Source organism: Enhydra lutris, unplaced genomic scaffold (assembly GCF_002288905.1).
Source record: "Enhydra lutris kenyoni isolate GAN:26980312 unplaced genomic scaffold, ASM228890v2 scaffoldscaffold21, whole genome shotgun sequence".
Taxonomy (NCBI): domain Eukaryota; kingdom Metazoa; phylum Chordata; class Mammalia; order Carnivora; family Mustelidae; genus Enhydra; species Enhydra lutris.
The window spans coordinates 67,972,680-67,986,251 of record NW_019154105.1 but is presented as its reverse complement, the minus strand read 5'-3'; the positions used below and the strand labels follow the sequence as shown (position 1 = coordinate 67,986,251).

At 52.9% G+C, this 13,572-nt stretch overlaps 1 protein-coding gene across 1 annotated transcript in view; it reads left to right on the top strand.

Moving 5' to 3' along the window:
• The window catches only part of LOC111149040 (family with sequence similarity 193 member A), a 164,443-nt gene that overhangs the window by 134,449 nt on the left and 16,422 nt on the right, over nt 1-13,572 (top strand). Inside the window, 7 exon segments of the mRNA XM_022505934.1 lie at nt 2,500-2,698; nt 3,653-3,925; nt 5,233-5,500; nt 5,599-5,782; nt 6,689-6,919; nt 9,401-10,102; nt 10,104-10,233. Coding sequence (XP_022361642.1) covers nt 2,500-2,698; nt 3,653-3,925; nt 5,233-5,500; nt 5,599-5,782; nt 6,689-6,919; nt 9,401-10,102; nt 10,104-10,233 — 1,987 coding nt within the window.

The following is a 13,572-nucleotide window of genomic DNA, read 5'->3' as shown; positions in this document are numbered from 1 at the left end:
GGAGGGAAGTCACACTGAAGAGAGAGGGGGCGCGCCCGGGGCCTGGCGGGTGGCTTCACGGAGGAGGGGATGCTGGGCTGCAGGTCGAGAGCTGAGCACAAGCGGGTGGTGGGTCGGGCCCTTAGCCCAGCTCCCTGGAGGGAAAGCAGTTAACTGGCAGCCAGGAACGGGGAGGGCGTCAGGAAACCGTGTGGTGCTTTGGGGCCTGCCTTTGGCTCTGCTCTGTGAGGCCTTTGAAGCCCCCTCTGCTTCTGCCTGGGGAGCTGGCTGTCCCTGCCCCGCAGCAGGAGTCTGCAACCCTGAGAAACCACCCTCTGCTTTGTTGTCACTTCCCCTCGGTTCCTTCCTGGTGAAGCAGCTCTTTTTTGTTCATCACTCCTTTGTGGAAACTGGTATCTGTGGAAATACTGTGTTCTTGGTTTCCTCACTCTTTTCCCCAGGGCTCCCCTGCCGGAAGCACCAGATTAGACCTCTCTTTCTTCCTACTTCACAGCCCGCATGGCCACGCCATTCTCACCCTCTGCCACCCTGATCCTGTTGAGAAAAGTGTGCCGAACTGCCAGAGCGGAGGAACCCCCGCTTCACTCTGCACCCAGGACAGGCGGAGCGGGGGTGCTCTGTGACTTGGGATCAGTCTTAACAAAGTGGTGACAGTGTCCCTTAGCCCTCACTGTGCTGCACACTTGAACCTGTTGTCCAATTTAATTCTTACCACAACACCTGGAGGTAGGTATTTACAAATTACAGATGAGAAAACTAAAGCGCAAAAAAAATTGAGTAATTTGCCTGAGGTCACACAGCTAGTAAAAGGGGGAGCTGGCGTCCCAACCCGTCAGACTGTGCGTCCCAAAGGCTGAAAACAGAACTAGTGTTCATGTCCAGCTTTGTCATTGGCCACACCTCCCAGGGACTGGAGTCTCGGGCTCTTGCTCCCACAGCCCCAGTGATTGTCCTGATGGCCCCGAAACCCCTCGTCTCCACTGCCACCGCCTCCTTGTCTCTCAGGCCCTGACTGTGACTGCGTCCTGTGCTGGCCTTTCCCCCGCCAGGCAGAGGCCAGGTGGCAATGGCTCTGATTTGGGTTCTGCAGTCTGTCTGGCCGTGGTGCAGTTGTCCGTGGGGCTGTGCCCTTCCTTCCTGACCTCTGCCCTAGCCAGCTGCTTGGCTTCTGCTCTTGGGAATCCTCCTGAAACCCTCCCACTCGACTTCGCAGCACTTAGTGCCCAGTTCTGTGTCCCCAAGGATGAGATTCCCAGGCATTGTTCCCGGTGCCAGACCTGTAGCTTCTTGGGGTGGGGCCTGTTGCGGTGGATGCTGGGCTGGGGGGAGCCTCGTGCCCGCGTCAGCAAGGTGCTGGGGGCCACAGAGCCAGAGAGTCGCTTGAGAGAAGGCAGGTACTAAACCAGCAGGCGACCAGTATGTCATGAATTCTAACTGTGGTAAGTGCTGAGAGGAGAAAACTGTAGATTCTAGGTGTGTTGTACGGGAAGCCCACCTTGGTCTTAGGTGCTGGATGGCGAGGACAGGAGGCAGTGATGACTTCCTTGAGGCAGGGACATTTAGGTGAGGCCTGAAGGATGAATATGAGTCAGCAAGGTTGTGGGCTGAGGTTAAGATGTTAACCTTAGATTTAACCTTAAACTGAATTCAGCACAAGGAAAGTTCAGGGTCAAGAAGGAACTTGGGTTTGAGGACCAAGGGAAGGCCTCTGTGTCCAGGAGCTTGGGGGAACAGGAAGGACAGGGATAGGCCAGGCCATGTGAGAGACTTACTAAGTTCCATTTTAAGAGCAGTAGGAAGACCTTGGTGCACCCTAAGGGAGTGACTCTTACCTTCACCAAAGCGCACTCTGGCTGCTGCGAGGGAAAGGACTGGGAGGAGGCTGGGGGTGAGCCGTGGGGGCTTTCGGCTCAGGTAGTAAAAGCTGGAGCTGCGGGGTGTGGGCTGAGAGGAGGAAGGGCCCAAGAATGCCAGGGGTGTGCAGGGAGCAGCCAGCAGCCACTTGGTGAACGTGTGGTCCCAGCCACCCTTCCTCGGTGCCTTCAGACAGCAGTCTGCCCCAGCAGGGCCCCGTAAAATCCATAGTTCCTTAGCCTGCACGGCACGTGGCCCAGGTGTGAGACATAGTTGAAGAGCTTTACCACTGTCAGTGATTCCAAAGTTGGCTTTTGAGCAGTGATCCTTACAATGTCCGCTGAGACTCAGCCCGGGGAGCGACTTGCACGCAGCCTGTGCCGAGGGAGGGATGCCGTAAGCTGCTGAGTCGTCTTGAGTCTGGTCGGTTCCCTGAAGCATCAGTGGCTGGGATGATGTACTCCTGGTTCACATGTGAGCAATGGCATGCGGTGTGCCTGACGAGCAGGTCCGCACTCTGCGAGACGCCACCCACAGTGAGCGCGGCCCTCTAGGGGTGTTCGTCGTGGGATCTGTCTGTGGTTTAACTACATACATAAGCAGAACGTGCATTTTGATATGTGATCAGAGCCTTTTTTTTTGTAGGGTTTACCGCCAGCCCCTGTTCCGAATCCCGCAAACAAGCATCAGGTATTCAACGCGTCTCTTCAAGACCATATTTATCCGAGCTGTTTTGGGAACACTCCAGAGTGGAACAGTTCTAAGTTTATAAGTCTTTGGGGATCAGAAGTGATGAATGATAAGAACTGGAATCCTGGCACTTTCTTGCCAGATACAGTTTCTGGTAAGGAACTTGTTAAAACTTTGTTAAAGGTTTAAAATGACCTGAGCTGGGTGGATTACTGCGGTCCCCCAGTAGATGCCTCAGGCTAGTTGGGTCCCCCACCTCAGCTGCTCCTGGAAGCCCCCTCGGCCTCATCCCCCTGCCCCAGCCATCTACGTCCGCCGCCGGCCAAGTCCCGCTGCCTGGACAGGGCAGAGCAAGCTCTGGCACCCTGTGGCTGCTTCCAGTACGGCTGGCTCTCTGGGGCCCTGAGCACGACAGATCTCTCCGTGCCCCAGCACGGCTGAGCCTCTTGTCTCCAGGCCTTGGTGTTGGGCCTGTGGTGCTAGCAGGGGCCTTGCAGCTCTGCCACCACCCACCTCAGTGCTGTGACTTAGGTTGCTTTCCTGGTTCTGTACTGACCTTACAAGGGGTCTGTCCTCTCTAACAAGCTCCTTCCTCACAGCCCTCGGCTGCCTGAGTACAGCTGTCATTTCAGGCACAGGGAAAGGTGCGCCTGAAGAGGGGCTGGTTGCACAATTATCTGTGTCTTCACAAGGTTAGAGCCCACGGTGGCCCCACACCCAGACCCTGTATGTGCTCGGAAAAGCTAACTACACTTGACATCTCTGCGTGGAAGGGGTTTTTAGCTGTGTGACCTTGTGCAAGTTGTTTAGCCTCTCTGAGCCTCAGGTTCTCTATCTTTAGGATGGGACTAATAGTACTAGGCTCACCAAGTAGCTTTAAGACAATAAGTAAAATAACTTTGGGAAGGCACCTAGCATGGGATTGGTACATAGTAGGTGCTCAGTGCCTTTTTTTTTTTTTTACCCTGGAGAGAAACTGATTGACTAGCATCCTCCCAGTAAAGTCCCAGCTTCGGTAACAGCCCCAGTGTTAGTTTAGTCAACAGATGTCCCTTAGGTTTTAGCGACGTATTTCGAGAGGCCTTACTTGTCTCATTCTTCTCTGAAGGGAGTGACATACTAGGACCAACACTCTCAGAAACAAGACCCGAAGCCCTTCCACCCCCATCTAGTGGTGAAACGCCTGTGGTTTCTGAGAGCAAGGAGAAAAAAAATGCTGCGAAAAAGAAATGCTTGTACAATTTCCAAGATGCTTTCATGGAAGTGAACAAAGTCGTGATGGCCACATCGTCAGCCACGTCCTCCGTGTCTTGCACGGCCACCACAGTGCAGTCCAGCAACAGCCAATTCAAAGTGTCATCCAAAAGGCCTCCTTCCATAGGTAAGGCCCACCAGCTTACGGGGACCCTCAGGGCAGCTCAGTGTGTCCACGGCTTCCTCAGCATCTCTGTGATTGCCGTGTCCCTGGTGTGACCACAGGCCTGGTGTAAACGATGCCAGAGAATGCTCGCATGCAGACAGCACATCCTCTGGGAGTTGGACCCGAGTTTCACTGCCCCACAAACTTCCTCTGGGGATTTGCCACGCTGGCTTGCCTTTCTTTTCGGTACCTGCTGCTTTGTGAGAGGAAGAGGTCACTGCTGTCGGGTCACATGGAGGAATTCTTAGTCTCCTGAAAACAGAAGCCTGGTGGAGAGGGAGCCGGTGGGGCTGCTGGCCGGCCTGGGGTGCAGCCCCTGCTGCCACTGTGTCTGTGGTGTGTGGGGGACGTGGCTGCCTGCGCTGGGATGAGCACAGGGAGCAGGGTTCTGGAAGCAGAGGTTGGGGGCCCACAGAAACTGGCTCTAAGGGCGCTTGCTAGCCACAGTCAGGACAGCTGGAGCATTGGAAAGAGTAATGGGATGGACAATAGCACACATGGTCAGGAATCCCCCAGGTGTTCAGAAAGGAGGGGGGTAGGGAAGCTGCTCCCTGATACAACAGACAGAGAAAGGCCCCCATGCAGCCAGCAGGGTGACTGTCAGCCCAGGTGATCATCCCCAGTGGTCATTAAGAACAGTGGCTGTCCGTGTGGGGAACACTGTGTCCTCCCCGTGTGCGAGCAGCATCGTGGATGTGGCCGCTCCATCGTGAAATGACCCTGTGAGGGCCTCTTGTATGGTCACGGGGGAAGGAGCCAGTGCAGCCTTGGCAGTAGTTGTGCCCCTAAGATACTTTGGTCAACTCAGACGTGTAACAGCATGAGCCCAGACTGGGGGCAACTGTCCTCAGTGGAGAAGATGTCTGTGTTGCTGCAGGAGAAACACTTAGAAGAGGCCAGGTTGGAGAAGAGCTACTAATGGCCGTGCAGGGAAGACGGGAGAGGGATGGGGTCGCACTTGGGGTGGGAACGTCACGTGGATGGCACAGGCCCGGGCTCTGGTCACACCAGGCAGCTTCGTGCCCGGGGCTCGCGCTGAGGTATAGAGAGTGGGTGCAGCCCCCGCGGTGTGTGTGGGAGGGATACACGCCATGGGGTGTCTGGCAGTGGTGGGTGCAGGTGAGGGGCACAGGCGGGGTTCCTGGCACTGTTCCTCAGAGGTCATGCAGCTCTGAGCATCTTCACACTAAGCAGTCGAGGATGCTGTAGTGAAGACAGACGGACTCCAGTCTGCCGTTCTCAGCGCCCCTCCGCGTCCCCACCCGCAGGTGAGGTGTTCCACGGCGTCAGCAAGGAGGATCCCCGACACGCGGTGCCGGCCGCCCCAAGGAACAGCCCCACAGGCCTGGCGCCACTTCCTGTGCTTGGCCCAGCCTCCTCGCCGCATCTGGCTGGACTCGCAGCCCCCGCCTTCCCCAGCAGTGCCGCCGCGTCCCCAGGCTTCGTGGAGCCTCGCAAGAGCTTTTGTCCGGCCCCAGGAGCCCCCCCGCCCCCCACGACCGATGGCCCCCTCAGCGCCCCTCCCAGCGTGTGCAGGTGAGCTGGTGCCTGCCCACCGCTCTCCCCCATAGGGCGGCTGGTGTGGGTGGGGGAGGGGGGCACAGCCAATAACTGGCCTGTGTGTGGCTTTGCAGCGACCCTGACTGCGAGGGCCACCGCTGCGAGAATGGCGTGTACGACCCGCAGCAGGACGACGGGGATGAGAGTGCGGACGAGGACAGCTGCTCCGAGCACAGCTCCAGCACCTCCACCTCCACCAACCAGAAGGAGGGCAAGTACTGTGACTGCTGCTACTGTGAGTTCTTCGGGCACGGCGGGGTAAGTGCCCCGGGGACCGCGGGTGGGCACCGGGCACCGGCAGGCCCGGTCGGCACTGAGCTCTGAAGCCAGCGCCTCCTGCTCGGGTGCCCTTGTCCTCGAGAAACAGTAACAGATGTTCGCCCCAAGATCTCCCTGTAAGGGTTTCGTGACTGCATGTGTTCATTTCTTTGGGAGCGGGGGACCTCCTGACCAGCCAACCGGGGACTTGTTAGGTGCAGATCGTGGCAGGCCATGCAGTGGGGCACTCGCTGTGTGGGGTGTGCTGGGGGACTCCTCTAATGGCCTGTCCCTCCGAGTCATGGCAGCCATGGTGCCCCAGGCGGGGGGGCAGGCAGGGGCCCAGGGGGGTGTTGGGAGGAAAAGCCGGGGCTGGTCGTTGCTCTTTCTCTACCTTTGTTCCGTCTGCATTTGCTAAACGTGCACACACGTGTTCAGTGTCAGGAAGAAGTATTGGCGGCGGGGTTGAGGGCAGTTTTCTTTTTCCCTTTTGGCATTGAACAAGACACCCACAAAGGGACGGAAAGATTCTACAAACACGTTTATTGACACGAAAAGATAATCACACTGTATTATGTAAGAGGTAGATTAATTGGTATGTGTGATTTTTTTTTTTTTTTTCTTTTCTGGTTTAAAAATGTCTGTTTGTGTACATGCTTTACCATAGTTTTCATGAACGTGTAAAGGTTGAGGGGTCGGTACCAGAACTAACCTTCCGGTCACTCTGGGACAGGTTTTCCTTGCTGCTGCCACTTGTTTATCTTCCTTATTTTTCACCGTGAACGTGTATTACTGGCGTAATAAGAAAAACTTTCATTTTTAAAGATAATGTTCTGAAATTTGCAATATTCAGCCTCATTAAAACTTGAAGCTTCATCCAGACACGCTCTCCTTTAACTGCCTTAGCCTCCGGCCGCGCCGACAAGTAGAAACTACGCAGAGATGAGGGAGAAGCTTCGTTTGCGGCTGACCAAGAGGAAGGAAGAGCAGCCTAAAAAGGCAGACCAGCTCTCGGACAGAGAGAGTGTGGTTGACCATCGAAGGGTGGAGGACCTACTGCAGTTCATCAACAGCTCGGAGACCAAGCCTGTGAGCAGCACTCGAGCCGCCAAGCGAGCCAGACACAAGCAGAGGAAGGTAAACCACGTGCCGGCGCGGGCTGTGGCGGGCCTCGGGGCCACAGGGCCACGCTGCTGCCACAAGGGCCCCTGACCATCTCTATCTCTGCAGCCTGAGTCGGAGCTGGGCAGAAGCCCCAGGATGTGTTTTCAGGACACAGCTTCCCCTTTTGTGTCATGGATTTATTGATGGATCTCAAGCCTTTGGGTCCCTGTGCCCCATGTGGGCGGCCACAGCAGACCCTTGGCCTCTCTCCCAGGGAGGTTGAGGATGGGGCCCCTGGCATTAAGGGAATAGAAGGGGGCCCCGGTGGGCTTTTGGAGACTGTGGGCAAAGAAGTTACTTTGACACGAGGCTTGGATAGGCCCTTTGCCACAGCAACATTCTTAGGACATAGTCTGGGTGCTCCCTATCCCCCACTCCTTGTCCCCACTGGTAGAGGAGAGTCAGGCAAAGCCATCCCAGAAGAGGACAGGCACGCGGCGTTGGTGTCAAGGGTCAAAGAGTAAGATGGACAGCCCTGGCAGACTGCCCTGGGCACCTCCCCACAGGGTGTGGATTGCACGGAAGCAGGCATCTACCAAGACTAGACAAGTTGGCCCAGCGGCGGACGTGGCATGCAGAGGCGGTCCGCTAGCAAGTGAGACACGGTGCTCTTCACTTCCTGTTCCGGCTCCAAGCGAGGGGACCAATAGCGTCTGCTCTTTGGGATGCCTCAGCGGCCTGGGGCTGTGTGGTACTGCGGCCGTCCTGGTTTCAGCTTCCTAAGGAGCCAGGCCGCAGCAGGCAGATCCGGGCTGTGCATAGAGGGGAACCTGCAAGGGTGACAGGGCCTCTGCTGGCCGGATGGGTGACTGGGGAAGAGGCGAGGCCCCTGCGAGGCCCAGCAGACATGGAACAAGAGTACACTCCCAGAGAGCACTGGGGACGGTGCCTCCACTTTCAGCTGCTTGTGATGTAGAGACCGTTGTGACTGGATCACCCGCTAGGAGCCCTGCTTGTACCTCACGGTCCTAATCAAGGTCCAGTTAGTGGGCTTTGAGGAGATGGGGGTTGGCCCTGCCCCACTAGAGCGGGGCAGTGAGACCTGTTTTCCACTTGGGTATTAGGTCAGGGCCCCCTCACCCTGTGTGCTCGGTGCCCTGCACCCCATCTCCACGGAGTGTCTGGGTGACAGGCTGGTTGTTGAAAGGAAGGCCCCACATACCTGCTTGTGGGTTCCCTACAGCTCCTGTTCTCGGGCGGGCTTGCTCCGACCTGTGCTGGGGGAGACACTCTGCTCACCAGACGCTAGATATGGGGGCACTGTGGGAGTGGCCTCCAAGGCTTCACTTTGAACACATGAAACAAGGATTTTAAATAAGTTTTACTTGAACTGTCGAGTTAAATTTTTAAAACATCTGCCATTAAATTTTTAACATAATTTTATATTTAAGTTCTTCAGAGTTAACGTTTGTCTTTGTCAAATATTGCATACTGGAATGTTGTAAAAAATAACTAAAACCTGAGAGGACTTTTATTTTTTTGAATTCCTTTTTTTTTTGGAAGGACTTTTAAATATAAAATATATTTGCCAAAGTCTTTTACTGGAGGAGCTCAGGGATGCAGAGTCATGCACTCTTCACAGCCTTCATTTGTTTTCTGAGCAAAAGGAATAGTCTCCGTGGAGGCCTCTGGAATAGGAGTCACTGGTGAAGTCCAGTTTCACTTGACTGAAAATGAACTTCATGCCAAGCTGGAGGGCGGAAGTAGCCAGTGTCTGTTGGCCGTGTGACGTGGAAATGTGTTAGGGTACCGCTTGCTCTGTCACACTGGTGGACATATGTTGGGAGTTTCGATGCTCTGCTAGGCTGGAAAAAGGGAATTCAAGTTTTCAGTACACATTCTGTACCCGCCCCATTGACATATACTTGAAGGCCCAGCCTGGCCTGGAGAGGCAGCACGCCAGCCACTGGTTAGCTGGTTAGTCTTCTTATCCAGCTGCTGCACAACAACGGGATTCTGATGTAGCAGCTACTTTGACCTTGCTTTATTTTATTAATTTATTTTTCTAGCAGGCTCCACACCCAGTGTAGAGCCTGGTGCGGGGCTTGAACTCATGACTGTGAGATTGAGACCTAAGCCGAGATCAAGAGTCAGATGCTGAACTGGCTGAGCCACCTGGCACCCCTGACTTTGTTTTTTAAAAAGTGCCACTAGGGCGAAAGCTCTAAGGGAGATCTTGTTAACCAGCACCCCCCACCCCAGCTACAACCAATAAAGTAACAAGTGTACACTTTAGTAGAAAGATTAAATCTGATCATTTTGGAGAGTAAAATGATTTGGGTTAAGTATGTTTTAAGCTATTTGGATTATTATAAGCTCTTTCAGGGTTTGTGTTCTTACTATATGATTTGTTTTTAAGGGTTTTGTTGTTGTTGTTGTTGTTGTTGTTTTTAATGCCTTAACGTAAGAAAACTCAACTGTTGTCTTAAGTTGCCTCTTCTTTTCCCATGGCAGCTGGAGGAGAAGGCTCGCTTGGAAGCAGAGGCCCGGGCCCGGGGGCACCTCCACCTCCGTGAGGAGCAGAGGCAGCAGGAGGAGGAGGAGGAATTTCAGCGGCTTCAGGAGCTTCAGAAGCTGAGGGCCGTGAAAAAGAAGAAGAAGGAGAGGCCAAGTAAAGACTGTCCCAAGTTGGACATGCTTGCTAGAAACTTCCAGGCAGCAGCAGAGTCTGTATCTAACTCTGAAAACATGCACAATGGCTCACTAGAGCAAACGGAAGAACCGGAAACCTCATCTCACTCTCCTGCCAGACATGGGGACCACACAGAGCCCAGGCCGGGGCCTGGGGCTGACGGGGACGCTGCCAGCCCCGTGGACTCCAGGGACTCCAGGCTCCTCCTCCCAAAAGAGGTCAGTGCAAAGCAACAGGAGCCGCTGTCTTTTCTCCTTGACATGGTGCATCAGCACAAAGAAGGGAGCGGCAAGCAGAAGCTCAAGCAGACCAGCAAGGCCAGCAGCGAGCCGGCGAGGAAGCCGGCCGAGCCTCCCAGAGTCTCCGAGGGCCATCCCAGACCCCGGCCCCAGACTGAGTCGAAGGCGAAAGTGCTTGACCTCACTTCCCTGGCGGAGCAGAAAAGGGAGGAGAGAAAAGTGAACAGTAACAACAATAACAAAAAGCAGCTGAACCACGTCAAGGAAGAACGGTTGAATCCAGCCCCCCCCAGAGCCCGCCTCCCCCAGTGAACACCCTCAGGACAGCAAGCTGGTGCCTGTGGACTCTCCGCAGCCCAAGGGCAAGGGCAAGAAAAACAGGAAGAAGAAAGGAGACAGAGTCAGCAGTTCAATCGGTAAATAGGGAGCCGGGGGAGTGTGGCCGGCCCCCCTGTCGCCAGGTGCTGCCTTGCCTCTCGTGGCTTTGGGCTTCTTGTGGCTTTGCCACAGCAGGGAGACACATGTGGCCGTTGTTGTTCTGTGTTGCTCTTTTGGAATAATTATAGGCGTAGAAAGAATCCCCCAAATCACTGTTACCACATCTGCTTTCTCTTTCTCCCTTTTTTATTGTTTTCTGAGCGAAAGGAGAATAATTTCAGATATGAAGCCCCTTTGCCCTTAAATACTTCACTGTATATTTCCTTGAAACAAAGATAGTCTCTTACAAAACCACAGATACAGTTATCAGAATTAAGAAATTAATGTATACCGTATACTGTAGCATGATCTAATTATAGACCTTCCTGCTGTTTCTCCAGTTCCTGACATAGGATTCAGTCCAGGTCATCTGTCAGATCTCCTTAATTTCCTTGAAGGAATTGGTTCTTCAGTTTCTCGTGACCTTGACATTTCTAAAGAGTCAGTCTCTATTTTTTAGAATAATTTATTTAGAATAATTTCAGTTTTTTTTTTTTTTTTTTTTTAATCAGTCCCTGAGCATTAGGCCAACATTTTTTTTTTAAGATTTTATTTATTTATTTGACAGAGATCACAAGTAGGCAGAGAGGCATGCAGCAAGAGAAAGAGAAGGAAGCAGGCTCCTTGCTGAGCAGAGAGCCTGTTGCGGGGCTCGATGCCAGGACCCTGGGATCATGACCTGAGCCGAAGGCAGAGGCTTAAACCCACTGAGCCACCCAGGTGCCCCTCAGTTTGGTTTTATGTGCCATTTCTTCATGGTCAGATTCAGATTGTGTGTTTTGGGTGGGAATGCTCTGGAGTTGCAGGGTCCTTGCTGGTGTCTGCTGTGGGGGGCACGGAGTCTCCTTGCTGTGGGGCCAGTGCTTCTCCCTCTGCTCACGGAAGGGGACGTGTCTGATGGGGATGTGGGTCTCCTGCTGCTGGGAACATCCGCTGGCAAGTCTTGCCCAGAGTGGTTGGTTGTTCCTGAGTTGTTTGCCATGTAGTGGTGTTTCTAACATCATTATTCCTTGCACATCTCTTATTTGGTGCTCTTTGGGAGGCACTTTCCTTCCCCCATGCCCCACGTATGGTTTTCATTTGTTTAGTTATATCACGGTGGATTCACGGAGACTTACTTTGTGCTATAGATTATAGTCCTTTACTAACACTACGTGTTTTGGTCCTCTGGCTGTCCTAGATGGTAGTCAGTGGGTGCCCCCTCGAAGGCCCCTGGACCCCACTATTCTTGGAGCACTTGCGTACTTCCCTGCACTGGGAGGTGTTCTGGGCTTATTCTGTACTTTCCCTGTCCCAGCACTGAATCTGCCATTTTCCAGGGAGCCCTGGTTCTTTCCAGAGGAGAGTGGCATTTAGAAACTTGGTGTTGCTGCTATGTTGTTGCTACCAGACCCTTCCCTTTGACACAGCCAGGAGTCGGGGCATGGGGCAGGGCGGGTGCACGCAGCCTACACTAGCATCTGATGTCATTTCTATAGTGAAAACCACAAGTTCACACAGTTGGCTCCAGCGGCACTCCCCATCACCTCTCCGCCTGCCTCCTCTCACCAGGGCTGTGCTTTATTTACTAAAGCAGGTTCAGAATTGCTCACCCTCCCCGCTGTGAAAACAGTGGGCTTGCTTAGTGACTGTGGTGGCCTTGCTTAGTGACGTCTTCACAGTTCTTTTGTCTCCAGGCTGAGGGTACAAGCAGGAGCAGTGGTCTGGGGAGGGAAGCAGCAGCCCCAGGGTGGGGAGCAGTGGGCAGGGGCAGGGAGCAGGGGGCCAGGACTCCAGCACATTGAGGTGCAGCCTCAACTCTAGGCCTTTGTTTCTGTTTGCCTTTCCTCTGGGTTGGTTTCCCCCGCCCCCAGCCTGGTTTTCCCTTTTCTTCCTCACTTCCACCCACTCTCTGTAGGTAACTACTCAGTTTCTTTCTTTTACACAAAAGGTAGCATGCTAGAGCTTTTGCCCTTTGCTTGCCCCTCCCGCCAACCGAACATGTTCCGGAAAGCACAGTGCGTGGGGAGCACAGAGCTCTTCCTCGGCCGTCTGGGTTCCCGGGGTTTGTGATTACTGGCCAGGCTGCCCTGGGAGCTATTTGGTGGGGAACTCCCAGCAAAGCGGAGTGCCGAGTCAGAAGGCGAAGGCCTGGCACAGACAGTCTTACCAGGCTGGTGACTTGAGCCAAGACAGATGACATCACTCCGCAATGTAGCTTTCATTTGCATTTTTCTCTAATTACAGTAAGGTCATATTTTAAAGGACTGTTGTCTCTTTTTTGTGAGTTTTCTGTTCGTATTTTTTCTTATTTTTGAATTAGGTTTTTGGTCCCTTTCCTTGCATTTTTAAGAGTCTTTCATATATTAGGAATATTAATTGACCTTTTACCTGCATCACAGATTGCAGATACATACTTCTTTGGACCGTGTCTGCGATGCTTTCCAGCCATGCAGAGGTTTTCTTTCTCAGTTTTATATAGTCATTTCGTTGGTCTTTCAGTGCCTCTGGATTGTAAACAGTGGTCGGAAAGCATTACTCTAACACTGAAGTAGGAGAGGAGTGTGCCTGTGTCTTCCAGCATTTGTGGGGTTCTGCCTTTCTCATTTAGCCTCGGTGCATTGAGAGAGTTTTCTTGGTTATTGTGTGAGCCATGGGTCCAGGATTATCTCTTCTTAAATGGTTAGCCCGCTGACCCAGTACCAGTTACTAAAAATTCATCTTGCTCCATGGTTCAGAGTGCCTCCCTTGTGCTACACTCAGTTTCCCTGTGACCTTGCATCTACTGACTTTCTGTCATTTCCTCCTTGCTTCCCTGTTTGCCGCCGCTGCACTGAGCTGGTTACTCTGGGGCCCCGTGCACTTCAGGGAGGCCTCTCCTCCCTACTTTTCTCCACTGTGGTCCCAGCTGTTCATGCATGTCTGTGCTTCCATACAAACTCGAGTGCCCGCATGCCATACAGAACCCTTCGTTGGTGTCTCTGAGAAAGAGAGAAATGGAAATTGGTCTATTTGGTATTTCTGTTTCTAATAAGGTTAATTTTAATAAACTATATTTCCATAGTAAATTATTCTTTTAGTTAGATTTTCCAGCTTATTTACATAGATGTCTGAAACTATATAATATTTAAAAACATATTTTTCAATGGCCGTTTTATCTTTTTTAACATTTTTAATATAAATTCTATTAATTAACCTATAATGTATTACTGGTTTCAGAGGTGCAAGCCTGTGATTCATCAGTTTTATATAATACCCAGTGTTCTTTACATCACATGGTCTCCTTAACATCCATCACC